This window comes from Peromyscus maniculatus, chromosome 2 (genome assembly GCF_049852395.1).
Source record: "Peromyscus maniculatus bairdii isolate BWxNUB_F1_BW_parent chromosome 2, HU_Pman_BW_mat_3.1, whole genome shotgun sequence".
Classification (NCBI taxonomy): domain Eukaryota; kingdom Metazoa; phylum Chordata; class Mammalia; order Rodentia; family Cricetidae; genus Peromyscus; species Peromyscus maniculatus.
The window spans coordinates 144,435,070-144,461,699 of NC_134853.1; the positions used below are offsets into that span (position 1 = coordinate 144,435,070).

Below are 26,630 nucleotides of genomic sequence, written 5' to 3' on the forward strand. Positions count from 1 at the left end.
TGCTGAGGCAGGAGGATATCAAATTCAAGGCTAAGCCTGGGCCACTAGTGAAACTCTCAAAAGTGAAAGGTGGACTGCAGCGCTACTCAGTAGTAGAACGAGGGGCCCCGGGTTCAAACCCCAGCACTAAATAAAACCACAACAGAAAACAAGTGTGCATCTTTTTCCGTGATCACAACCGTGAATGGCTGTGGTCCCACACGTGATGAGAGGCAGGGCCCTAAATTCTCCCCACCTTACCCTCACCCACTCCACTCCTCCTGATTCTCAGCAAGCCAAGAATGTTTCTCCCCACTGGCCTGGCCCTTGGCTTCTCTGCTATGTCCTGCTGCCACCCACCCATGTCGGTGAAGACTCGGAACGGGCCTCCTCCAAGCCTTCACTCCATGTCCACTGCTCTCCCGGAACCCTGCCTGGTTCCCTGTTCACCGACCACATGTTCAACTAGTGACCATCTCTCCCCAAGTCAAATGTCAAGACCCATAAACGGCATCAGGAAAATTGTCCCAGTTAGGGGTTGCCATTAGCAGAGTAGAGGGCCAGGGACCCCAGGCAACCCATAGACAGGCAGATCCTACATCATGCGCAATGGAGAAAGGACTTTATCAGGGCCTGGAATCTAACTCCATTTCACAGATAAACTGGAGGAATTTGGGTCTACACAGTAGGGTGAGTTTTCTGGGAATTTTGTTTTACTTTTTCAGACAGGCTTTTTCTATGTTTAACAGTCCTGGCTGTCCTGGAACTCGCTTTGAGACTAGACTGACCTTAAACTCACAGAGATCTGCCTGCCTCTGGATCCCAAGTGCATGGATTGTAGGCCACCACGCCCGGCTATTTCTTGGTAATCTTAACTGCTGCATAAAGTAGAAGGAATTTGTACTTCATGTTGTTCAGAACTTTACTAATCACAACACACATCACCCCCGCAGCAATGTTCCAGCATCAGTCACACACATGACTGTCCCTCTCTTAGCAACAGACCACTATACAAATGCATGCCATTTTTAAAAAATATATATATATATATATATTTATTTATTTATTTATTTATTTATTTATTTATTATGCATACAGTGTTCTGCCTGCATCCCTGCAGGCCAGAAGAGGGCACCAGATTTCAATACAGATGATTATAAACCATTATGTAGTTGCTGGGAATTGAACTCAGGACCTCTGGAAGAACACCCAGTGCTCTTAACCTCTGAGCCATCTCTCCAGCCCCACTTGCCATTTTTTTTAAAAAATGGTATTTTTTCATTTCGTATCCATTGCTATTGCCTGTATGAGGGTGTTGGAGTTACAGTTGTGAGCTGCCATGTGGGTGCTGGGAATTGAACTCGGGTCCTCTAGAAGAGCAACCAGTGCTCTTAACCACTGAGCCATCTCTCCAGCCCCCATAGATGCCAACTTTATAGCCTAGGACAAAATGGAAGTTGGTGCACTAGCTGAGTTTCATTTCCGGAGCATGAAGAGCCCAGTAGGAAGCAGCCAGCAGGGCAGCTGAGTGTCTTCCTGTGACAGGCTCCTCTGTTGCACTGTCTCTACACAAGTTCAAAGCCGGGCTCCACTGCTTGCACCTATGTGACCCTCCAAGCAACATGACACCTCTAAGCCTCTGTCAAATGGGAGCCCCCTTACAAACTGCATGGGGGATTCCAGGGACAGCGGGCATTTCCTACCTATTACCATTCCCCTTCCCTGAGCAAACTTTTCTCCGGGATCTCCTTCCTAGCCAGTGAACTAGGCGCTGGGGGCATGGGGACACTGAGACACTTGACAAGCTGCAGGAGGCCCTGAGTGAACCCCCTTTTCCCACCTCTCTAAGACCCTACTCTTCTAGTGGGGGACATCTGAGGGTGAGGGTGGTGTCGCAGGAATCTTAGAGAGTCTTATTAATTAAATCAAACCGATGCCAGGTATTGGGGTGAATGCTGGAAGATCAGAGAAGCAGAACAAGCCACAGCTACCTCACCTCGCCAGTTCCTCAGCTGGTCCTGTTTCCTCAGACTGGAAGATTCTGAGTCCTCATTCACAATGAATCTCAGCTAAACTGCTGCTAGAAGCCTGAAAGCTTAACCAGCCAAAATGCTTAACCAGACCAAATGCTTCTAGTTTCTGGTCTTCATGCCTTATACATCTTTCTGTTTTTGCCATCACTCCCTGGAATTAAAGGCTCACTTCTTGGGATTAAAAGCATGTGTCACCATGCCTGGCCATTTCCAATGTGGCCTTGAACTCACAGAGATCCAGAGGGATTTCTACCTCTGGAATGCTAGGATTAAAGGTGTGAGTGTCACCATTTTCTAGCCTTTGTATCTAGTGGCTGTTCCATCTCTGACCCCAGATAAGTTTATTAGGGTGCACAATATTTTGGGGAACACAATACCACCACAGGGTGGAGCAACCAGGGCCAGCTCCATGGGCTGAAGTAGGCAGTGACTGACTCCCTGCTGGAGAAGCTAGGGCCCCCAGGCCTCTTCCAGTCTGGATCCCTCAGCCCCCTAACCTGCCAAGACCTGTCTTTCCTGTTTCCTCTCTGGGCCTTCCAAGACAACAAATCCCTGATCTCACAAGCAGATGGGAGGGTAGAGATGGGCCAGCCAGAAGCCAAGGGCCAGGCGAGGAGAAGAGTCCTGGTCAAACAGGCAGAATCCGCAGGTGGATGGGCAGGATGCGGGCTAGATGGGCAGACACGAGACATTCCAGCCACAGAGGAGAAACAAGTTGGCCGCACACACAGAACTATGGCTGCCAGAGGCAGGCAGCCGGCCACTGTGGACAGCCATCTCAGCCAAGGGCTTTCGGTACCTTCTCCAGAACTTTGAATAGCTCTCTACTTCTCAGAGTCATCAGGGCCACCTTGTCACTTCTCGTGATTAACCACCATGGAAGGTAGAGCATCCCAGCAGCGTGCATCCTTCGGCAGGGTCCAGCAACCATCTCAACACTCCCCTTGTTCCAGCATAGCCTGTTTCCCTAAGGCTGAGTCACGTCTAACCCAGATAGGGACACACAGATCTGCTAGGCACAGTGATGCAGACTGCTTTGCAGAAGCCTGTCTCAAACCTCACAGCCTATTCATATGGACCCTCACGGAGAAGAGGTGTGTGCCCACAAACTTAGGTACAGACTGTTGTACAAGCTAAGCTGCAGCACACGCTAACACGTACGTGGTTGGCAGACCATGGTTTTCAATACATTCCCAACACTAGTTATTCTCTATGTGTCCAACTAGCCAGTCACACACATGCCTTAGAGAAGCAGGGATGAGCCCATGGTCATCCACGGGCATCACTTGCGATACTGAAATGTTGCCCCAGCCTGGGTATTGATTCTGGTCCTAACTCTACCTCTCAGCCCCATATAACCCAAAGGGTCACATCCTTGCTCATGCCTGGTTTTCCTCCAACCTCTCTGGTTTGCTGTTGAAGATTCTTCCTCCAGAGGACCCCTCAGTTTCAGTGTTCAGGGCTCAGGCTCCAGAAAGACTCCCTCCTCCCTGTTCTCTTGAACTAGGTGACCCACCTGTTCCCAGGATGCTACTCATATGGTCTTTCCTTGCTGAGAATGATATTTGGGCGCTGGGGCTATCCCTGCCTCTCTAACACCCACACCCAGGTATCTAGTGGGTATCGTGAATATGAAATCTAAAATCCAACTCTCACCCCCCCCCCCTGGGAGAAAAACAAACAAGAAAAACACGCTGCCCCCAAGACTTTCCTCTTCGGTTGCACAGCCCAAGATCAAGGCTAAATTCCTCTTCACTCCACACCACCTCCACAAAGGAACTCTCTTCAGGACACAGCCTGCATCCCCCTCCTTCTGGGTTAAGCCCCAATACCTGCCAGTCTGCTCCCTGTCTTTTCTGCCTCCATTCCTGACCTGCTGTGGCCTAGCCCATCTTGAGCCAATTGGGAAGTCTTTCCAAAGTGTAGAGTGGTTATGACACTCCCTCACTTAAGAGCCCGGGGGCTGTCAATTCACTCACAATGACAGCCAAGCTCCTCAGCGATCTGTGAAAGCTCCTGCGTGGTCTCACACCTCAGTCACCCTCCTCCATGCCCTTGCACCACGCATGCTAGCTGTCTGCAAGCCAGGCACCCCACTCATGCTCCTGTCCCTTGTTCCTGCCTAGACACTCTCCCCCGATTTTGTCATGGGTGCTTTCTCCTCAGGACTCAGTTCTTACCTGGGGTGTCCCTGTAAGAGCTGCCCAAGATGTTCCCCATGGCATTAATGGACTCCATCCACCACCTCCTCAGCAGCTCACAGCCTCTAAGGGCCTCTAACCTCTTTATTCTGAATCTCCATTCTTAGGAGGGGCCAGGCATCTACTGGGGGCGGGGGCGGGGCGGCGGGGCTGTTCTCATCCCACACTGAAACGCTGAAGCAGCATTAGAGGCAAGAAGGTAAGGACACATGAGCCAAGGGGCCTCTCTATGCTCAGAGCAGACTAAACAGTCACAAATACACCCAGGTGCGGGGCAGCTCGCCCCTTTCTCCGTCTCCTCTTGCCCCCTACTTGAACCCAGGCTGGCCTGGGGGAGTCCAGGAGGGGGGTCCTGCAGCTTGGACAGGGAGGGGGTTAATGGCCCTCAGGCCTCAGGCAGCGCCTCCAGCTATGCCTGCAATTTCCTCTCCTCATTCTTTCCCTCCTCCTTCCCAAGATTCCCGCCAAGAAGGCCTCCCCCAGCACAGGGAGGGGAAGTGGGGGGGGGGTGGCCAGACGACTAGGCATAGAAGAGGCCAGCTGCAGACCGGACCCGCCCCCCCCCCCCCAAATCCTGTGCAAGCCTTGAGCCCAGGTGGAAGCACACGTGTGAGTCTGGGCAGGTCCAGCGGGCAAGGCAGCTAAGATGTCCCCGGCGCTTGCAGAGGCAGGGGCCCGGCTGGGGTCTGCAGGGTGCTGGGCCTGGCTCACCGCCGAATCTCACAATCATTAACCTTGGGTGACCACAGCAGCTGGACACACTCAGCCAGGCCACTGGGAGGAGGGGCTGAGCGAGCCTCTCTTCCCAGGAGGGCCAATGAGGACGTGGGGGTGCCGGCTGACTCCCCTGGGGCTAGGAAAGGGCCGGAGGGATGCAGGGGTTTGGACCCGCCCCATCACAGGAGGAGCCAGGGACGGGGGGGAGTAGTTTGGAGTCTGCGCCCTACGGCCAGAGGGTTGTGAGTTCAAGTTCTGACTGTGTGGCAAAGTTCTTCAAGATCTTTATGACTCAGTTCACTTCAGCTGGAGATTTCATGACAACCACGTTCTGGGGTTGGTAGGTTTAAAAGAGGAACGTCTGGGGGGAAGGAGGGTACCTCCGGCGCCCAGGCCTTGGGGATGTTTAGTAACTAATGATGTTGTTGTTAGTACTGGCGGGGGCGGCCCCTGTGAGCGGCCTCCCCAGCGGCTTCCTGTAGGGGAGCAGGGGCCGCCCCCTCTCCCCTTCCTCCAGGCGCTCTTCCTCCCGCCTCTCCTCCCCGCCCCGCCCCGTCCCGTCCCTCCTCTTTCCTCAGAGGAAACTTTCCGCCGGCTGGTCCATCGGCGTGTCCGGCCGCACCACGGTGCGAACCGAGTAAGGCGGACGGGGCGGCCCCGCCCGGGTGTATGCAGCCGCCGGGGAGACGCAACTGCCGGGGGGCAGGCAGCGGGACGGACGCTGACCGGTGAGCGAGCAGGGCCGAGGCCCCTTGGGCGGAGGGGTGCAGGAGGGAGGCGGCAGGGGAGCCCGAGGGGGCACCGCCTCGTCCTTCCGTGCGCTGGGCCTCTCCTGGGGACCCCACGAGGGGGCGGAGCGTGTGCGGCCGCTCCCCGGGATGAAGGGGCGTCTGCAGGGGAGCAAGGACTTTTTAGCAGAGCCCCGATCTGCGACCAAATGAGGGGAACTGCTCTCCCCCAGGGTGGAGCTGCCCGAGGAGTGAGCGCCCTGGGCCCTGGAGGACCTGACCTGGCTGACCTCCCAGGCCGACAGGCGAGCTGAGCCCCAGCAGCATGGATGCCCCGAGGAAGGACATGGAGCTACTCAGCAACAGCCTGGCGGCCTATGCACACATCCGAGGTGAGGGCCAGGCCTGGGAGCTCGGAGCCCGTCCACCATAACCCAGGCAGCCCTCCGCTCCCAGATGCTCACCCTCAGTCCATCCCCAGATGCCTGTCCCCTGCTGCCCTTCCGTTCTGTGCCCCAAGCTTAGACCCTGGATCCCTCCCAGATGGGACGACTCCAGCTTGTCGGGCCCCTCTATGACCTTCGCTCCCTGCTTCCTAGCTAACCCTGAGAGCTTCGGCCTCTACTTCGTGCTGGGCGTCTGCTTCGGCCTGCTGCTGACCTTGTGCCTGCTAGTCATCAGCATCTCCTGTGCGCCTCGCCCGAGGCCCCGGGGCCCTGCCCTGCGCCGGGACCCTCGCGGCAGCACCCTGGAGCCGGAGGATGAGGATGACGAGGATGAGGACACCATGACGAGGCTGGGCCCCGATGACACACTCCCGGGCCAGGAGCTGTCTACCGAGCCCGACGGGCCGCTTAGTGTCAATGTCTTCACGTCCGCAGAAGAGCTGGAGCGCGCGCAGCGGCTGGAGGAACGTGAGCGAATCCTGCGGGAGATCTGGCGCACCGGGCAGCCAGATCTGCTGGGCACCGGCACGCTCGGGCCCGGAGCCACGGCCACGGGCACGCTGGGCCGCATGCACTATTATTGACACACACGACCCCACAGCATGGGTCCCTGCGTACTGGACATGGGATTGAACCCATGCTGCCCCAGGGTTCTCAAACTGCCTCTGCCCTGATTCTCTGGTGCTATTGAGCGTGGATCGCCGCCTGCTAAGCACTCTTCACTGGGCAGGTGTGGGTGGGAAAAGAATGCCGGGGCCCACCTTCTCCTCCTGGTAATAATGACCAATGAAAGCTAGTCTCAGTGACTCAGTCTCTCATTCAGCCGGCCCCCCGGGCTCCAGCGTTGCAGGGGAGTCCCAGGGCTTTTGCTGGTTGCACCCCCTCTGGAGATCCATCCAGTGCATGCTTGTGCTCACTTCACAGACCAGAGAACCAGACCGAGACACGCCTCTTGCCCTTGCACACAGGACAGGTATTACAGGCATTCCTCACAAATATGTTCCTTACTAGCCAGCAGCGCTTGGGAAGATGTCACCTAGTCCCCTCCCTGCCCTATGACCTGCCCCGGGATGTCACTGCAGTCACACAGGGAAGCCTAAGGCTCAGACCTTGATACTAATTCTCTTAGACTTAGTGCCTGAGCGGAGCCTGGAGTTCGCTTCTGGGCCCAATATCATTCCAAGTGAGTGGACACAGGAGTTCCTTAGAGCAGAGGCTAACTGGGAGGAGCTGGGCCCAGGGAAGGCTGGCTCCACCCCTCTAGCGCACAGCTGGGTTCCTGAATCCAGGAGGGTCTGGGCCCCTCCACCCCGCATCCAGCACAGGGCCAGCGTCCGAAGAAGACTACCCCCGCCCCCAACCATCCGGTGGATAAAAATAGCTTTGCACAGGCCTTGAGAATGGTAATGGGAGCCACATGTTGGCCAGATGTGCCCAAGAGAGAGCGCCAGGAATGCGGAGGGAGGTGTGCTGACTGGCGGCCCCGCCTCACACGGACCAGGCTGGTCTAAGAGTTCAGAGTTTTTACTTCCTTGGAGTTTCTCAAAGCTTTGTGCAAGGACAGGGGTGGCCCGAGCAGGATGGACGTCCCCTCCAGGTCGGGCTGAGGTTCTGCCTGAGCCCGCCCTCATTCTGTCTGTGTCTGCGCGTGTTTGAAGGACTTCGGGGTCCTCTGCGTCGTCTGAACCTAGTCGGGAGAGGGCGTGAGGGACCAGAGCCACTCACTGGCTATTGCCCTCCCCCGCCTGGGTCCGCATTTCACCCACCTCCAGCGACTGGAGCTTCTCTCTCTCGGTCTTCAGTTCCTCCCAGACATCACTCAACTTCTGTCTGTGGATACCAGGTTCAGGTGAGACACTGGACCCTCCCCTTGGTCTCCCGCCCACCCCACTCTGCATTACTGCCCACTTACTCCATCTTCAACTCCAGACGCTCCAGCGCGTTCTTTAGCGACCCCACCTCTTTCTTTAACGATGCTACATCCGTATCGTTCTGGCTTTTGGAAGAAGTTAGTGGGACCACAGGATGAAGTGTGGGAGCTTCTTCAGGGTCCGGAATCTCCTTGATAATGTGTGGCACTTGGGGAGTGGGGACTGACTCTTTCGGGGGCACCTGCTTTTGGGGACCCACCCCTTCAGAAGGCGGCTCTTCTTTGGGGAGTGCCTCTTTCGGGGTTGTTTCATCTTTGCCTGGTAGTCCCTCAGGAGAGGTGGCTTCCTCCACGGCAGACTCATCCTTAGCCCTGGAGTGGGCTAGGGAACTGTCACCGTGTTGGATCATACAGCAGCATCTCACTGAGGTGTTAGACCGTTGAGGGTGCTCTCCTGGCACCTGGATGTCATTTGGAGGTGCAAGAGACTCGGACCCCTGTGTGGTTTCTTCTTGAGGCAAATGCTGGCACTGAGCGTTGTCCCTAGCAGGGTCCTCTTCAAAGAGCATGTGCTCCGGGGTCAAGATCTTTACCAGTGCAGGGGTACTGTCCGCATGAAGGGCCACCTTTGGGTCAACGGTTTCATCCTTAGCTGGGGCTTCTAGGGCAGGGGCCTCATCCACAGAAAGGGCACGCCCTGTACTGGCAGCCTTGTCTACGGTGGTATTCTCTGCAGTGGGAATTTTGTCAGAATCTGGGGCTTTCTCTGGAACGGGGTTCTCTGGAGTGGAGACTTTGTTGGGAGCCAGGATCTTCTCTGGGCCAAGGGTCTTATTATCTGGAGTGCGGGTTTTATTTGTGGAGGAGGCCTTTCCCGGGCTTCTCTGGTCATCCTCCTGTGGTGATGGTAGGGATGAGGTCTCAGTTGGAAGCTGGATTCCTTAAAGGAGCTTCCTGGTTCCCCTTGGGACCTTTCACCCTTACACAACACACCTGTGGGAACCACCTCCTCCCGGGCATCCTTTCTCCCATATATCCGGCCCCTCACCTGATTGAATACAGAATGTTGTTGGGAAGCCTGGGTTCTGGATCGCTTTCTCCCTGGTTGCCTGGGTCCCCCATTGAGGAAGCTGCCATTGAAGCCTATGAGAGTAGGACTTCAGAGACCCAAGCTCATCCATCCCTGCCCCTCAACACATCCCTGGTCTTCCACTGTAGGAAGGGAGCCCTTACCAGTGTCTCGGGAAGGGCATTTCTGGCTGTCCCCACTGGGCGTAGATATCCTGGAACATATCTCCATCAGCAACAAAGACGGGGTGGAAGGGGTTTCTCCTCTGTACCCCCCTCCTCCCCAGCGCCCCACCTCCTTACTTGGTTTTGTTAGGTGCCGAGGCGGCGGCTGCCACCCTCTTGACAGAGGGTAAGGATGTTTTGGGCATCAGCTTTTTCGGTTCCTTAATAGGGGCTGGGAGGAGAGAGAGAGGAGTATGTCCCCCTGCCTAGGTCCTTGGTCCTGTATGCCTTGTGCTGTGCACAGAAGCCTGACTTTGGGAGACTACCTCGGGCTTAGGGAACGATGGAACACCCCACTGTGGAGCACCCCAAAGGAACACAGCACAGCAGATAGGTATCAGGGAAGGCTTTGTGGGGGAGATAGCTCTCTATCCTGCCAGGTTTTGATCTACTCTTTGAAGACCTGTCCCCTGCTTGGTGCCCATAACAAGTTCTCTCTTTGGTTCAGCCTTCCTTTCTTGTTGAACTGCCGCCCCCTCCCCCACATACCTTTTTTCCCCAAGACAGAGTCTTACTTTGTAGCTCTGGCTGTCCTAGAACTCACTATGTAGACCAGGGTGGCCTCAAAATGCAGAGATCCGCCTCTGACCCCCAAATGCCAGGACTAAAGGCGCTCCGCTATACCCAGCTTCAATTTCCCCCTTCTAACCTCACTGGCTTCCACTGCTGTCTCACACCTTTATGTGACCGCACCCAGTCTTCAGGGTTTAGTCATCATCAATAAACCGATGATGCCCAAATCTCCATCTCTGTGACCACTGTGAACTCTCAGTCATGTCCAGGTACCCTGTCACCAAGGTCATGAGCTCAAAGGATGAAGAGATTACAGAGACTAGGTCTCAAAAAAAAAAAAAAAAAAACAGTTCAGCACCTACAACATGGTATTTAGAAGCAAGTTCCTGTCTCCTGTACCCCAGCCCAAGCCTTCCTCATTTCCAGTCTCATGATAAGGCTGTGAGGAACTGGCTTTGCTTTTTCTTTTCTTTTGTTTGTTTTTTGAGACAGGTTTTCTCTGTGTAGCCCTGGCTGTCCTGGATCTCACTCTGTAGATCAGGCTGGCCTCAACTCAGAGACCCAGCCTGCCTCTGCATCCTGAGTGCTGGGATTAAAGGTGTGTGTACCACATCCACTAAGAATAGATACACACCTTCTGAAACAGGGTCTTACTAGTTATTGTTACCCAGGCTGGGCTCAAGTGATCTTCCTGATACCTACAAGTAGCTAGAAATATAAGTACAACCAGGAAAGCCAGCAATAGTATACATTTTTAATTTTTTGTTATTTTGTTTCTGTCTTTTGAGACAAGGTTTCTTCTATGTAGTTCTGGCTATCCTGGAACTCCATAAAAAAAAAATTATTTTGAGACAGGGGTTCTCTGTGTAACAGCCCCTGGCTGTCCTGGATCTCACTCTGTAGACCAGGCTGGCCTTGAACTCACAGAGACCCACCTGCCTCTTCCTCCTGAGTGCTGGGATTAAAGGCATGCGCCACCACCTCTCAGCGCAATTTTTAATTTTTTTTTTTTTTTTTTTTTTTTTGGTTTTTCGAGACAGGGTTTCTCTGTGTAGCTTTGCGCCTTTCCTGGGACTCACTTGGTAGCCCAGGCTGGCCTCGAACTCACAGAGATCCGCCTGCCTCTGCCTCCCGAGTGCTGGGATTAAAGGCGTGCGCCACCACCGCCCGGCTAATTTTTAATTTTTAAGTAAACCTTCTAAATATCTGTGTGCTTATGTGCATACAGTGCATACAGGTGTGTAGGGCAGAGGCCAGCTGAGTGAGGGAGTCATTTCTCCTACGTGTGAGTATCCGGGACCAAACTCAAGGTCACCAGGCTTGAGACCTTCACCTGCTGAGCCACTTCCCCAGCCCTCCAGTCTACAGTCTTAAATGCAGTGATCTGGATGTCATGGTGCATGCCAGAATCCCAGCCTCCTCCAGGATGTGGAGTTAGAATGCTGGGAGTTCGAGGCCAGCCTGGGCTATGTCGTAACACCTTGTCTAAAAAAAAAAAAATATTTAAAAAAAAAAAATCTCAACCGCCAGGTGCACACCTTTAATCCCAGCACTCGGGACTTGGGAGGCAGAGGCAGGCGGATCTCTGTGAGTTTGAGACCAGCCTGGTCTATAGAGTGAGTTCCAGGACAGCCAGGGGTACACAGAGAAACCCTGTCTGGGGGGGGGGGGGCGGGGAGTAGACAATTGGAGCCCTGAGGCCGGAAAGTGTCACCCTAGTGTTATTTCTGTGGCTGCGACAATGTCTTCTTGATAAAAGCAACATCGGGAGGAAGGGGTTTGTCCAGCTTCCAGGTTAGTTTATTACTGGGAGGAAGTCAAAGCAGGAAACTTCAGATCGGCAGACAAGAGCAGAGAGAGAGTAAACACACAGATCCTTCCCTGCTTGCTGTCTCTGCCAGCTTTCTCCTCTTAGGCAGCTCTGGACTCCCTGCCCAGGAACAGTACTACCCACAATGCACTGGGTCTATGTCAACAATCAAGACAGCACAGGTGGTGAAGTGGGTGACTCTGCTCTGGCTCCTGAGCTTGGGGCCTGTGAGGTGGAGCAGGGTCCCAGGCCCTGCTCCCTTATAGCTTACCAACAGGCCCAAAGCTCAGTCGTCCCGTGCCACCTTTCCTTGGGAAAGCCACGTGGCCGATGGGAATTGGTGTCCTCTGGCTGCTGGCAGAAACAAAACCAAATCCTCCTGGAAATCTTTCTGAAGGCTTGCAAGGCTCCCACAGCTCACATCAAGTCATGAGCTCATAAAAGGCAAAAAAGCACGCCATAGGGCCGGCCGGCCACGGTGAGCAGTCAACAGACCCAAGTCATCTCACACATACGGGAATCATCGGGTAACACGGCACAACCAGGTAAGAAATACTGGGGGTTAAGGCTGTATAAGCCACACAGGGATTATCAGGAAGAGCCGGCTATGAAAAGCAAACAGAAAACTTCGTAACTACAGATGACAGCAGCATTCCTGGAAAAATACACAGTGCAAGCCCATGACCTACATGTGTACAGACAGGATTTAAAGTACAAGTTAAACAGCAGAGGAAACAGCCAAAAGCTAGAGAGAGAATTACTAAATGAGAAGGGGGGGATGATTCAGACCAAGGTTCTCAGCGAGGCTATAATGTCAGTTTCAGGGGATCCGATGCCCTCTTCTGGCCTCCGTAGGTACTGCATGCATGCAGTACACAGACATACATCCAGGCAAAATACCCACACACATTAAAACAGGGGGAAAAAAAAAAGTGATGACAATAAAATGAAGATAGAAAAAATTTTACAAAATGATACTTATTTTACTTATTATTACTATCGATATCATCATCATCATTTTTGGTGTACTGGGGGTGGAAGCTAGGGCCTGCCTCATGCTTGCCAGACAAGGGTTCTTCTATCACACAGCTATAGCTCCAGGCTTAGCCTTTCATCTAGAACATAAAGAACTCCTGAAACTCAGTAGTAAGGAGCACAACCCAGCTGGAAAGTGCCTACGGAGCCAGTAAACATGAAAAGCTTCTCAGTGCCGGGTGGTGGTGGCACACACCTTTAATCCCAGCACTCTGGAGACAGAGGCAGGCGGTAAGTTCAGGGGCCAGCCTGATCTACAGAGCTAGTTCCAGGACAGCCAGGGCCACACAGAAAAACCCCATCTTCAAAACCAAACAAACAAGAGCTTCTCAGGACCATGAAGCCCCAGAGGAGGGCAAATCCAAACCACAAGCCACCCTTCGGTCCACCAGCACGGCTCTAATGAAGACCTCAACAAGCATCGATGTGAGTATGGAGAACCAGAGCTCTTCATACACTTGCTGGGAGGAGGACCGTGAGTTCAAGGCTAGCCTGGATTAATTGCTGAGACCCTGTCTCAGAGATCCAAGGCCTGGGGATGTAGCGCCATGTCAGAGCACTTGTCTAGCATGCACGAAGCCCTGGGTCTCCACATTGAAATAAAGGTGTGGTGGGGCTGGAGAGATGGTGAGTGGTTAAGAGCACTGGCTGCCATTGCAGAGGCCTGGGGTTCAATACCCAACATCTACACGGAGACTCACAACCATCTGTAACTCTAGTTCCAGATGATCTGACACCCTCTTCTGGCCTCCACAGACACCAGGCACAGTGGTGCACAGACATGCATGCATGCAGGTAAAACACCCATACACAGAAAAATAATGAAGCCTTTCTCCCCCACCCCTCCAGACAGGGTTTCTCTGTGTAGCTCCCTGTCCTAGAACTTGCTCTGTAGACCAGGGTGGTCACAAACTTAGAGATCCACCTGCCTCTGCCTCCCATGTGCTGGAGTTAAAGGTGTACACCATCACAGCCCAGCTTCAAAACAACTAAGTTTTTAGAGAGAAAGAAAAAAGGGTGAGGAGTAAGAAAGAGAACCCAGCCAGCAATGTGCTTGCTATGGAAGCCTGAGGACGTGCAGTATATCCCCAGCCTACATAAAAAGCTGGGGCATTGCAGTGCATGCTTGTGATCCCAGAGTCTGGGACATGGAGACAGGATCCCCGAGTTCACTAAGTCAGCCTAGTCTCATCAGCAAGCTCCAAATCCTAAAGACCTTGCCCTCAAAACCAAAGGTGGTGGGTGCTTCCCATGGTACCTTTCCCACTCTCCTGAGTTCTCACTTCTCCTTAATAAGTATTAATGAAGCTGTGCTTACTCTGCTCAAAAACGAGAAAGAAAAAAAAAAAGGTAGAGTGACAGTGGGAAGATACTAAAGTCAACCCAGGGCCTCTGCATGTGCACAAGTGGGTGAGTACATCCTCAAGCCACAGGCACACAACACATACACACACACACACACACACACACACACACTCTTCTACTGAGGACTATGGTCAGTGGGTAAAGCACCTGCCGTGCAAGTGTGAGGACCAGAGTTTGGATCCCCAGAACTCACACAACATGCATCTACAATCCCAGGACTCAAGGGCTGGAGAGATGGCTCAGTGGCTAAGTGTACTTACTGCTCTTTGCAGAGGACCTGGGTTCGATTCCCAGCATCCATACCAGATGCTAACACGCATATAAACACATAAATAAAAAAGAATAAGGGGTTGGGGATTTAGCTCAGTGGTAGAGAGCTTGCTAGGCAAAACGCAAGGCCCTGGGTTCGGTCTTCAGCTCCAGCAAAAAATAAATAATAAATAAATAAATAAATAAAAGCTTAAAAAAAAACCAGCACGCCTACATCAAGATGGAAGGTGGAGACAGGAGACTACCTAGAAGCACAAGTGACCCCATCTCAAACAAGACAGAGGATGAGGACGGATGCCCAAGCCTCCACACCCACCCCATGGGACACACGCACCCGCACTAACACTGAAACACTTGCATACACAGAGAGAAAGTTCTACTGATCTCATTCATAACATGGGCAAATTAGTGGGAAAACATCGCATCTTTTCAAAAGATTCGGATAAACAATTTGGGAAAAATTCAATGCCAATTTTTAATAAAATCCCTAAGGATACAGGCTTGAGACACAGTTCAGTGACAGAGTGATGGCCTAGTACCCAAGAGGTCCTGAGTTCAAACAAAACCAACCCTAGGTAGAAATAGAATGAGACAGAGAAAACATTACTGCTGGAAGGGAAGAGGGAAGCATCCATTTGCAACCAGGCATGCTGGGATGCACCTGTAATCTTAATATTTGGGAGGTGGAAGTGGGCAGATTAAGAGTTCGAGGTCAGCCTGGGGCTCCATGAAACCCCATCTCAAAAGAAACTAAGAAAAAAATAAATAGATGGAAGCAAGCCATAAACAGAAAGCCTAGAAAGACAGATTTGGGGGGAGGGTTTGGGGAGGTAGGGTCTTGTCATGTAGTTCTAGCTGACTAGGAACTCACTGTGTAAACCAAGCTGACATCAAACTTGCAGCAATCCTCCTATCTCGGCCTCCAAAAGTGCTTAAGATTGCAAGCGTGACATCACCAGTTCCGAGGAGCTGAGTTTTTCTTTTAATTTTTTTTTGACGATTTATTTTCTTATGTGTATGAGTGCTCTGCCTGCGTGCATGTATATATGTGTGCACATGTGTACACAGTGACTGCAGAGGGTAGAAGGGGGTCAGAGTTTCTAGAACTGGAGTTATGGATGGAGTCAGGACCACCACGTGGACAATGGGAACCAAACCTGAGTCTTCCGCAAGAACAAGTGTTCTGAGCCAGGCAGCGCTGGCGCACACCTTTACTCCCAATGCTCGGGAGGCAGAGGCAGGTGTGAGTTTTAGGCCAGCCTCGTCTACAGAGCAAGATCCAGGACAGCCAAGGCGACACAGAGAAACCCTGTCTCAACCCCTTCAGATATGAAGCTGAACATTCATATCACTTTTCGGCATTTTGGCTACAACACTGAACACTCAGGGCTGGAGACAGACGCAGTGATTAAGAGCACTGGCTGTTCTTCTAGAGGACCACGTTCAGTTCCCAGCACCGACACGGTGGCTCCCAACTCAAGTACAGCAGGGGATCTAATGCCCTCTTCTGGCCTCTGTGGACACTATCCATGTGGTACATAGACACACAATCAGTGTAAACCAACCAGCCAACAAAGTGTTGAGTCATGTTTTCAAATACTAGATATGGTCATTTAAGGTAATAGTTCCAGCTTATAAAACTTTACCGTATCAAATTGTTTCTTTCCAAAAATTGTGTTTTATTTGATATACTTTGGTTCCGTTCATTAAATAATGGCTCTCGCCCTCTGTGTTCTCTCCTGCCCCCGCTATCTCTAGCTCCCTCTTTCTCTGCTCTCTGCATGTGCTTCTTCCCCAGGCCTGGTTCCTTTGTCCCCCATCTTCCTCCTAATAAAGCTCTGGGGGAAAAAAAAAAAGCTCTCTGAAGAACTTCGGATGAGCTTCAGCTCCTGGGCAGCTATAGTATGGGGTCTGTGCCCTCCTCCACAAACAATGCTGCTTCCACACTAATAAACCCCAACTGGTTTGAGATGGAGCCTAGAGACGGGGACCACAAAAACTTCAACCACAAGCCTCCTCCTATGACTGGGCTTCTGGATCCCTCTTTCCTCCTTATTCTTATGTTTGTACCCTGTGTCTTAAATGTTTTATTTACTAAACTTCGCCTTATACCCAAACAAAATGCTCCGCATGAGTTCTCCAAATAGTTCTCACCCTACAAACAGCTCCACTGGACCCAAAACATCTGCAAAAAGGCCTCTTAGACGCCATGGAGACACTCATCCCTTCAACCCCAGCCAGACATCCGTCCTGTTTTCCCCTGCCTCCTTTGACGCTCCGAAGCTCCCTGCTCCTACTTTAGTGTGACAGTCTTGGCAATGGGACCAGTCACTGTCACCTTGAATCAGCTCTATGCCCACTTTCTCTCACAGACCCACTCCATCTCCCTCCCCAGCTCCCCCTCCCCCAACTTTCCTAGAAAATCTCTCCATCCTACGCTGTAACCAAACTGTCTGCTTACAGCCCTCTAGTAATTATTTTCCAAGTCTTTTCAGGAATACAGGACAACTGCCCAAACCATCGAAGCTGACGATCAAGTTTTCCTGCTGCCACATGCCCAAAGGACCCTTCTTTCTCTTCCATGGATCCCCTCTGACAAATTGTCCCTCCTCAGCAGAAAACAACTATAACATCCCTGCCCTTCTTTTATTATTCCTTTTAATTTTTAATTTTTTTTTTTTTTTTTTTTTTTCTAGACAGGGTCTCACTTTGTAGCACTGGCTGTCCTGGATCTCGCTCTGTAGACCAGGCTGGCCTCAAACTCACAAGAGATCTGCCTGTCTTTGCCTCTCAAGTGCTGGGATTAAAGGCGTGTGCCACCACTGTCTGGCCAACATTTTTTATATCCTCTCAGAGTTAGGAATGATAGTTTCCTGCTGAAAAGACTATATTTCCCAGCTTCCCGTGAGGACTGCTAAAGTCATTTTCATGACTCCATGAGGGGCCACATCCCATCTTCTGGAGGCATTTTGGCTATCTACACATGAGGTGACAAAGATGCCCTCTTGTCGTGAATAAACATGACTCTGCCTAAGACCAGACCAAGTCTCTCTCTCCCCTCTCTATGGGTACCCTTCGAAATCTAACAACAGCAAGCATCTACTCACCTATGGACTTAGATGCATAGATCTAAGGCTGTAATATAGAGCTCAGTGGTAGAGCGCTTGCCTACTTTGTGCAAAGCCCTGGATTTGATCCTTATCACCACCACCACCACCACACCAGGCTAAGTGACAGTCAGTGCCAAGATCCACACAGAAACGTGAGCATATGGACACATACAACTGGACTCACACCAGAAACATGAGCATATGGACACATACAACTGGACTCACACCAGAAACATGAGCATATGGACACATACAACTGGACTCACACAGGATTCACATAGTTCTCACAAGAGCCTTGACCCCTCCTCTCCCCAGGGGAGGACGTTCCTATGGTGTATTGGACCAGTGCAGAACTACAAGTCTTTATGGACAACCAGAAACTGATGGGTCGGGGCTGGAGAGATGGCTCTGAGGTTAAGAGCACCGACTATTCTTCCAAAGGACCCGGGTTCAATTCCCAGCACCCACATGGTAACTCTCAACCTGTCTGTAACTCCAGTTCCAGGGGATCTGACCTCACACAGACATACATGCAGGCAAAACACTAATGTTCATAAAATAAAAAATGAAATAAGAAACTGATGGGTCCCCCATAGGACAGCCCCTCTACCCGTGCTCCCCAGACACTGACGACTCCTCACTTACCTGACTCCCGAGTTATAATTTTCCGTGGGATCAGCTTCCTGATCTAGACAAAAAAGAAATATGAGAATCCAAGGACAAGTCCCAAAACTTCTAGGTCCAGCCTCATTTAGGGGTGACCCTCTGAGTTCAAGGAGTTCCATAATGTCTGTTGCTCTATTTTTTTTCTTTTGTTTGTGTGTGTGTATAATGTGTGCATTATTGTGTAGGCAAGAGGTTGATATAGGGAATCTTGATCCCTCTTCTACTTAATCATATCCATTCCCCCATCCCCACCCCCCACCCGCCAAACAGGGTTTCTCTGTGTCACTCTGGCTGTCCTGGAACTCTGTAGACCAGGCTGGCCTGGAGATTTGCCTGTCTCTGTCTCCCATGCACTGGGATTAAAGATGTGTGTGACCACCACAACCCACAAAAAAAAGAGAGAAAGAAAAAAAAAAGATGTGTGTGTCTAATTTTTTAAATATTTATTTATTACATAATTATGTATATAGTATTCTGCCTACATGTGTGCCTACATGCCAGAAGAGGACGCCAGATGTCATTATAGATGGTTGGGAGTCACCATGTGGTTGTTGGGAATTGAACTCAGGACTTTTGGAAGAGCAGCCAGTGCTCTTAACCTCTAAGCCATCTCTCCAACCCTCTGCCTAATTCTTTAGGGTAGAGTCTCCCAATCAAATGCAGAGCTCACCAATATGGTTTGCTCTGCCTTACTACCTTCCTGAAACTGGAAACACAGAGGTGCTGCCATGCCCATTTGCCGTTTCCATGGATTCTGGGCGATCTGAACAAACACTTAAGCCTGAGCCACATCTCTTCAGCTTATCCCTAGATGTTTTTAGAGAGTTCTGCGTCCCTTTATCTAGTGATCCAGCAAATGCCATGATCCCCGACTTTAAATCTTTTTTTGTTTGGTTTTGAGACAGAGTTTCCCTGTGTAGTTTTGGTGCCTGTCCTGGATCTCGCTCTGTAGACCAGGCTGGCCTCGAACTCACAGAGATTCGCCTGGCTCTGCCTCCTGAGTGTCGGAATTAAATGCATGTGCCACCGCCGCCTGGCCTTTTTCCTATTTTTTTTTTTAAACAGATCCTGCCTCAAGTTTATTTGTAAAAACAGCATGGGGTCCTGATCATCTGCAAATAGTGTGTAGGTGTGTCACACCAGTCCATCTGTCTGGCAGACAGAAACCTTTTCTATGGGGCCTTCACAGGGGCTGGGCACTTTTGGAAGCCTCTGCCTTGGTTTGAGCCTTGGGCTTTGGTTGGCAGAGCCTACGACCCTTGGCCATGTAGCTTCTAATCCACTTCCCGAGCTTGGGGTGAGCGATGAAAGCGAGATGGCTGAGCTTGCGGCTGGGGGCCCTTTGGCATCTTGGGCTTCACTGCCTTGGGCTTCACCAGGGCCTTGATGGCCTCTGCACACGCACTCACTGCCTTTGCATTGCTGGCCCGCATCTTCTTCAGGCCTTTCTTGTTGTGCTTCTTGGCAAAGCGCATGTTCCTCAGGAACTTGGGGTCCACCCCCTTAAGAGATTCGCATCTTTGTGACTGGGGTTTCTTGATACCATTTCTGTGCCATTTTCAAGATTGGTTGTGTGTGGTGTGGTTCTTGGACTTGGCCATGTCGGAACGGTAACCCGCGGCTCCTTTTTCCTATTTTTTGAGTCAGGGTTTCTCTGTGTAGCCCTGGCTGTCCTGAACTTGCTCTGTAGACCAGGCTGGCCTCATACTCAGGGGTCCGCTTGTCTCTGCCTCCCCAATGCTGGGACTAAAGGGGTGCACCACCATACCCTGTTTCCTGATTTTTTTAAAAACTAGCCTTCTCTCTGTCCTGCCAGCGTCTGGTTCATACTCACCGGGGGTGGTGGTAGTACAAAGTTGTCTGGAAACACCCCTCGTCGGCCTTGGCACTCTCCTTCCCACCAGCCCTTATCCGCTGTTGTCTGGTTGAGAAACAAGCCAGTAGGGAGATGAGCCTCATTCAAGTCCCTCTGGCCTGGGTCCCCCTCCTTACCCTTCTGTACGCCCCAATCCTCTCACACCTTTCTCAGAACTTTCACCAGGTCCCCCTTGTGCAGCGCCAACTCATCCGGGGCCTCAGGCTGGTAGTCAAACAGGACCCTGCAGGTCTCAGGGCAGGAGACTGAGGGAAGGACATTCTACTGTGGAACCTCCCCCATCAACCAGGGGCTCCCTCCAACTACCTACCTGATTCCCCGCCCACAAGGCAGGGTGTGGCCTGGCACTGTGGGAGGGACTCTGGCGAGCTGCTCACCTGTCCGCAGGTAGTCTGGAGGGCTGTCATAGGTCAAGTTGCTCAGCTAGGAGAGGCAGAACAAAGGAGGACTGAGATGAGCCTGGAGCCATTTTTAGAACTCACTGGCTGTGTCCACCCTGACCCACTTTACCTTAGGAGGCCTCGGTGGATTAGGAATGATTGAAGGCATGTCTGTGTTTCCAAGGCCTGGAGAGGGACAATGAGGTTAGGGAGGTGCTAATATTTAGCTAGGTCCCCGGGAGGGAGAGGGCCAAAGGGGTCAGCAGGGTCAGGAAGGTCACTGGGAAGATCACTGAAGATTGCAGAGTCTGGTCCCAGGGTATCACAGGGTCACGGTCTCACTTGGGGGCCCACTGTCCAGCAATTCCACAAAGTTGGATGGGAAGGCTCCCAACTGCCCGTTCTTCTTCCCCAGCCACCAGCCGTCCTCAATCTGGGGAGGGGGGAAGGATGTGGGAGCATCTGGTTCTGTCCAAGAGTCACCGAAAGGATCATCTTCTCCCCAGCTGCCTCCCTTCCCAACGCCCCCACCCTCACTTCAGTCTCCTCTGTTTGTGAAGAGATCTAGCATTTCTGCAGGTCCTCTCACCGTCGCATCCCCTCACCTCCTTTATCACTTCCACAATCTCCCCAATTTGAAGCTTCAGCTCGTCTGCCTGCTCTGGATTGTAGTTGAAGTTCACTTTGCACCATCTTTGGGGGCCCCGAGAGTTGACGGATTGACCTAGGCCAGACAAGCAGGGGAGCAGCTGGAGCAGGTGGCCCTGTCCACTGGGGAAGGGGCGGGCTTCCCGAGCACGCCCTTTAGTAGCTTCAAGCCCCGCCCTTTAGCGGCCGGAGCATTGTACTTGGGGCCAATCAGGGGGCTGCCTAGTAGCTCCGCGGCCCCTCCCACAGTCGTCACGCTTCACGCGGGCAGTGATCCCCCCCCCCCCCCCCACCTACCAGCCCAAGCCCGACTCACCGCGGCGGCGCGCATAGCGCGGTCTGGGCTCAGTGATGCCCCGCAGGGCCTCGGGAATCTCCTGGGAAGATCGTGTGGGGGCGGCATTCAGCGGGAGGCCCGGCGCTGGACCGGGCCCGCTCCCCGCTCGGCCTCACCCGCACCAGGCCTCACCTGCACCAGACTCTTGGGAAAGACACCGCGGTGGCCCCGCAGCTCCCCATGCAGCCAGCCCCGGGCAGCCCCTGCGCGAACCTGCCGGACCACGTCCCCCGGCGTCAGGCTCAGCTCGTCCTGCGTCTGCGCACGGTATCTGGCCAGGACCAGGACCTCTGCAGGCGGAGGGCTGGCTTAAGAAAGGCTGGGGGAACGCCCCGGGACTTTCAGAAGAGCCACCCCGAGACCCGCACACATACCCATGACTTCTGGGGACCCCTGCACAGCCTCTGAGGCTGGCGGTCGAGTATTGGGAGCTCGGAGGGCGCGCCGCGCCGCCAGGCTGTAGACTGGATGAGGCGGGGACTCAAGTCATAGGTCAGGATCCAGGTGCTAGGAGTGGGCGGCCTGGCTCAGCAGGTTGGGCCTCAGTTCAGAACGAGTCGTCGTCCAGGGTCTCAGCCCAGTGCAAGGTTAACAACTCCTCCTAAGGGCTCTTCCGCGACTACTAAATTCTACTTTGGCCAAGTCTCCCAACCTAGGCCAGTCTTTTATACATTTCCTGGCCCACCCTCTACTGGCTTGCACGTTCTTAGCTGCAGGGGAAGGTGGGGATAGGTACATACCAGGGCGGGGCTATTCCAGAGAAAGCGCTCCAGAAGTAGAAAGTGGTAGCTCCGTCTCTGAAAAGCTATGGCCGGTATATTCCAAACTTCAGAACCCCACTGGTGGAGCTTTTATTTGAGGCCTGGTTGGGTTTCTGACAATTGTTACAGATTCTCCTTTAGCGAAGGCAGGAAGAACCAAGTATAGTCAAGCCCAGGGCTGGCAAGAGTCTGAAGGTGAGGGCCCAGGCTCACCTGTAAATAATCTCCCCGCTGGGTGAATATACAGCGGCCACGTGGTGACTGCAACCTTGACCCCTGCCTCAACAGGAAGGAAGCCAAAGTCCTTGCTCCTTGCACTACAGGGAAGTTTGGTTCTTGGCTATTAAAAGCAGAGAATGCAGGGACTCCACTGAGAACAAGCGCATCTCCCCGGGAAAGAAGAGCAGACTGTAGGTTTCCTGAAACTCGTGTGGGAGGTCCCTACCACCCCAGGGCGGCTCATGCAGGCGTGAGGACGACAACGAACACAGTCCATCCACATCGGTCACTTCGTTTATTGTTTTTATTTGCAGGAGGAGTTGAAACAAAAACTTAAGGGTGTTTTTCTTTTCTTCCCTAAACATGAATCATTCAAGTAAAACCAACTTAACTATAGAAATTAGCAAAGTAAGGGGAAGTAGTAACAACCCACGAGCAAAGGCTGGGGGAAGAGGAGTCGCAGTCGGCATAGACCCCGTGCACAGAGACCATATGCACAGAGACCACGTGCACACAGACCGTATGCTGTGTTCACCTGCTCGGGACCGCCTCCCCGGAAGGCAAGCACAAGGACCCTTTTATGAGGATGTTCCCCCCCAAACATCTGAAAGTGTTTCAACTCAAAACTTAAGGTTAAAACAAACAAACAAACCAAAAACACACAACCCCACAAACCACCCAGCCATAACCACCATCCTTAATCGATCATAGGAGTTTCTTTTCATTTTATAAAAAGATCAATAAAAAATATTGAAAAAATTCTTTTCTCATCTTATATTTGTAAAGATAATAGAATTCAGAAGTTTCTTAGAAAACAGACCAGAAACTGCCCTCCAGTTCCCTCCCTTTGCTGAGGACCAGCAGGACTACAAAGTGGAGGATAGTGGCTGCTGGTGGACAATGGGAGCCCAGCCCAGGAGAAACCAGACAAGAGCAGGGTGCAAGGGGAGGCTGGGAGCAACTCCACGTGACACACGGCTGTGCAGAAGGGGACGCAGGGTGGTCAGAAAGGCCTTAAACTCCTCCGTGACATACAAAACCGGTTTCTACAAAGATCCAAGCAGTTTGGTCCCAAACTGAGGCAAACACTTCAATGTTTATTCACATGCTTTGTTTTCTCTTAAGAATCAAAGTTGCCCAAATTAAATCTTTCTGCTAATATCACTACATATGCCTTAAAAAGAAAGAAAAAAAAAGGAAAGAAAAAATATAAAGGATTTTTAAAAATCAGGACAGGAAAAGACTGAAAACCAAGTTCATCCTCTTAGCTCCAAATGAAATGAAATTAAGAAAACTTGGTTTCTAATAGGGAAAAAACAAAACAAAAAACCCAAATCCAAGCATCAGCATCATTCTCCCTACCCTGCCCCCACCCCACACACCAACAACAAACAAGAAACGGCAGGAGCCCACTGTATTGTGGGTCACTCAAAACATGGGCCTGATCCTAGGCTGTGGCCAGTATCCTCTGTCCAGTGGGACATCATCAGGGATGTGTACTCTGCTGTCGTAGGGTTCTGTGTGGCTGGTGGGTTGTGGGGTGGATTTGCAGGATCTTCTGGAGGTTCCCTGTTTAACACCACCAGCCTCTCCCAGCGCCTTTCTCCCCTGGGCAAGGGCTCCGTCGAGAGTGGCCCCTACTCAGCTGTGGGCTGTAAACTGTCCTTTTCTTCTCTGTTCTCTGTCCCACTCTCGTCATCTTCAATCTCTCCTTCCTCCCCACTGAACTTGTCGTGGGCCCACTTGGGGCTGGTGCTGGATTTTCGGAACATGAACCGACCCCGACCCCGGGGGAAGGCTCCTCGGCCACGGCCACGGCTCACCCACTTGTCACTGCCTTCACCTTCCCGGTCGTCATGCTGCGAGGAAAGAGACGCCATCAGTGCCACTGCTCCTGTACCCATCCACAGGCCAGAGCCTGTGCCCAGCCTCCTTTTCCGCCCTTCGCCCACTCTCCTACTCCAGAACTGCCACTCAGATCCAAGAGCCCCACAGGGTACCTAAGGAACTCTAAGGCAATAGTGTGGACATTACAACCAAGTGTTAAGAGTAATAGAAAACCTTAACAAAGCATTGAGACAGAGGTGTCAGCTCACTGAACTCTCCTGTCCATCCCGCCACTATCAATATTATGTATTTGAAACTATTGTTTAGAACACTTTCTCTGCTTTTTAAAAATAATTTACTATTTTAAATTTTATATGCATCAACCAGTGTTTTAAGCCTGCATGTATGTCTGTGTGTCAGTCAGATCCACTGGAACTGGAGTTACAAACAGCTGTGAGCTGCCATGTGGGTGCTGGGAATTGAACCCAGATCCTCTGGAAGAGCAGCCAGTGTTCATTCGTGGTCCGTCCCCCCCCCCCCCCCCCCGCGGTTTTTCCAGACAGGGTTTCTCCATGTAGTCTTGGTGCCTGTCCTGGATCTCGCTCTGTAGACCAAGCTGGCCTCGAACTCACAGAGATCCACCTGGCCCTGCCTCCAGAGTGCTGGGATTAAAGGTGTGCGCCACCACCGCCCAGCCAGTGTTCTGACGTCTTGGGGGAAAGTGGAGCAGCTTCTGTCTCATGCTTAGACTCTAATCACTCCACAGTCTCGGCAGTCCACTACAGAAGTCATTCTAAGCCAGTCTTAGGCTCCTGGAGGTCAGTTCAGCTGACTGCCAGCTGCACCTGTGCAAGGCTGCAGTGCCACAAGGACCACATCAGCTTGGCAATGCTCCCTCCCTCCAGTGGCAAACAGAAGCAGGGAAGGGCCTTTCCTTTCACAGTAATCCTATTCAGGCCCTCTAGAAGCTTCAAACTGGCTTCCAACAATTAGGCACAACCCCCAGGAATTACATGGGCTTGGATACAGGCCTGCTGAATCACACCAAGGCCAACAGAGTTACTGACTAGGCAACAGCCCAGCATGGGAACGATCTACAACTCAGGTAAGAGAAAAAAACCTCAGCGGCATTTCATTATGGTAACAGAACTTTCTTTCCTCCAACAGTTCTAGAGCTGTTTTTCCTGTCAATCTAGTAGTAAAGGTTGACAAGAGGCTGGCAGTGAGTGAGGAGGAGTCAAAGTTCACAGGACAAGAAAGGCAACGTTAGTATTTCTTGTTTCTTCTGGAATCCAAATACAGCTCTGAAGATAAACTGACTTATCCCTCCAGGGAAGAGCCATCTAGCTAGCACTATGCTAACACATGCCGAGTGCTCTAAGCCTGTACACAAATTTAACACGGCCAGACAGACCAAGTAAAGCCTTCAAATCAGCTCCTGTGTGCCCAAGGCTCTCTTGGCCCTTCCTGGTTAGTCCCAGACACATACCAAGTAGTACTTCTTGCTTTTGGGTGTGTACTCTGGATCCCATTCCTCTTCCCGGTTTCTCTTTTGAAAATCATTGTTGCTGTTGTTGTTATTGTTACCAGAATAGTTTCCTCTGCCCCAACCTCTCCCTCTTGCTCGAAATTGCTGTAGAAATAAAGGAAGCAAAAGGAACAAGTCCATGTCAGCAGCAGAAAATCCCCTGCCTTCTGTTCAAACAGTTCAACTAGTTTCTACCCATTTCTTTCCTAGACAGTTCAGGGGGAAACATACACATGGCCAGAGAGAGGGCCTTCCTTCAAGCCAGATCAAGGTAATGGGGGAAAGTTCTGGGATGGGAAGCTATAAAAGGCTTGGGAGTGATTATAAAAAAGCAACAAGTGAACACAGAAGCTTAGGGAGCCAAAGAATCGACAACTGGCTTGCTTAGCCTAGAGGCAAAAGAACTGATACCCTACTGATGCTCAGTCAGGACTAGAAGGAGCCAGAGGCTTAGAGAAAGAGGGAGGGAGGCCCTTACAAAGGTTCCCCGAGCTCTGCCGCCTCTTTCATTTGGACCCACGAAGTCTTTGGTCCCCAGTCTGGATTTGTCAAAACCTGTGGTGCTCTCCTCCCTCTCCTCAGCTTCCTCGGGGTACTCTTCTGCTTTGTAGGAGTGAGACGACTGGGAAGAGGAAGAAGAGGACCTAGACCGGTCTCTTGCTCTGCGGTGCTTCCTACATGGAGAAGAAGGAGGAGGAAATCAAGACTGGTCCTGGCAGCCCCACAAACTACCAAGCAACTAGGTTACCACCAACCAACCTCTTCACCCCAACCCAACCAGCAGACCTGGGGCTTCCTCCTGGTTTTGTGAGTCATCTTCAGTGACATATCTGTTTCTAAGCTTGCCATTGAGTATGTAGCAAACAGAAAGAACATGAGACACCCATGGCCTTCAGTATCATCAGTCTAACACGTGACCCAACAGAGAAGGCAAGTAGGTCTGTGGGCGTCACACTGGCCGGTTCTGACACTGCAGCAAACCCCTTCCTTCTGTTAGTGTGCTCTAACTCCTGGGACT

At 51.9% G+C, this 26,630-nt stretch overlaps 3 protein-coding genes across 8 annotated transcripts in view; 1 reads left to right on the plus strand and 2 right to left on the minus strand.

The window, feature by feature from the left end:
* Positions 1-5,519: 5,519 nt before the first annotated feature.
* On the plus strand, positions 5,520-6,900 carry Eva1b (eva-1 homolog B). The gene is made up of 3 exons (XM_006980066.4): positions 5,520-5,658; positions 5,892-6,050; positions 6,258-6,900. Exons 2-3 carry the CDS (start codon positions 5,984-5,986, stop codon positions 6,686-6,688), a joined length of 498 nt encoding a protein of 165 aa, XP_006980128.1. The 5' UTR covers positions 5,520-5,658; positions 5,892-5,983; the 3' UTR covers positions 6,689-6,900.
* Positions 6,901-7,612: 712 nt separating this feature from the next.
* On the minus strand, positions 7,613-21,916 carry Sh3d21 (SH3 domain containing 21). 4 transcript variants are annotated; one of them, XM_015998652.3, is made up of 16 exons: positions 21,652-21,916; positions 21,410-21,567; positions 21,257-21,317; positions 20,898-21,016; positions 20,635-20,725; positions 20,423-20,478; positions 20,290-20,335; positions 20,057-20,157; positions 19,871-19,957; positions 18,016-18,058; positions 9,346-9,439; positions 9,208-9,257; positions 9,023-9,117; positions 8,017-8,870; positions 7,871-7,934; positions 7,613-7,791 (listed from the first exon to the last, which is right to left on the minus strand). In XM_015998652.3, exons 1-16 carry the CDS (start codon positions 21,653-21,655, stop codon positions 7,732-7,734), a joined length of 1,983 nt encoding a protein of 660 aa, XP_015854138.3. In that variant the 5' UTR covers positions 21,656-21,916; the 3' UTR covers positions 7,613-7,731. The 4 variants fall into 4 exon arrangements, with proteins under 4 accessions (XP_015854138.3, XP_076421178.1, XP_076421179.1 ...); XM_076565063.1 differs by having other exon boundaries at positions 21,491-21,567; positions 21,652-21,670; XM_076565064.1 differs by lacking the exon at positions 20,635-20,725.
* A 617-nt stretch (positions 21,917-22,533) lies between these two features.
* Thrap3 (thyroid hormone receptor associated protein 3) overlaps positions 22,534-26,630 on the minus strand; it is a 46,910-nt gene continuing 42,813 nt past the window's right edge. For all 3 annotated transcript variants that reach the window (XM_042271867.2, XM_006980067.4, XM_076565062.1), the window contains exons 9-11: positions 26,091-26,286; positions 25,574-25,717; positions 22,534-24,116 (exon numbers count right to left, since the gene is read on the minus strand). In XM_042271867.2, the coding sequence (XP_042127801.2) occupies positions 23,895-24,116; positions 25,574-25,717; positions 26,091-26,286 (562 nt within the window). In that variant the 3' untranslated portion in view covers positions 22,534-23,894. The remainder of the gene's footprint in view (positions 24,117-25,573; positions 25,718-26,090; positions 26,287-26,630) is intronic.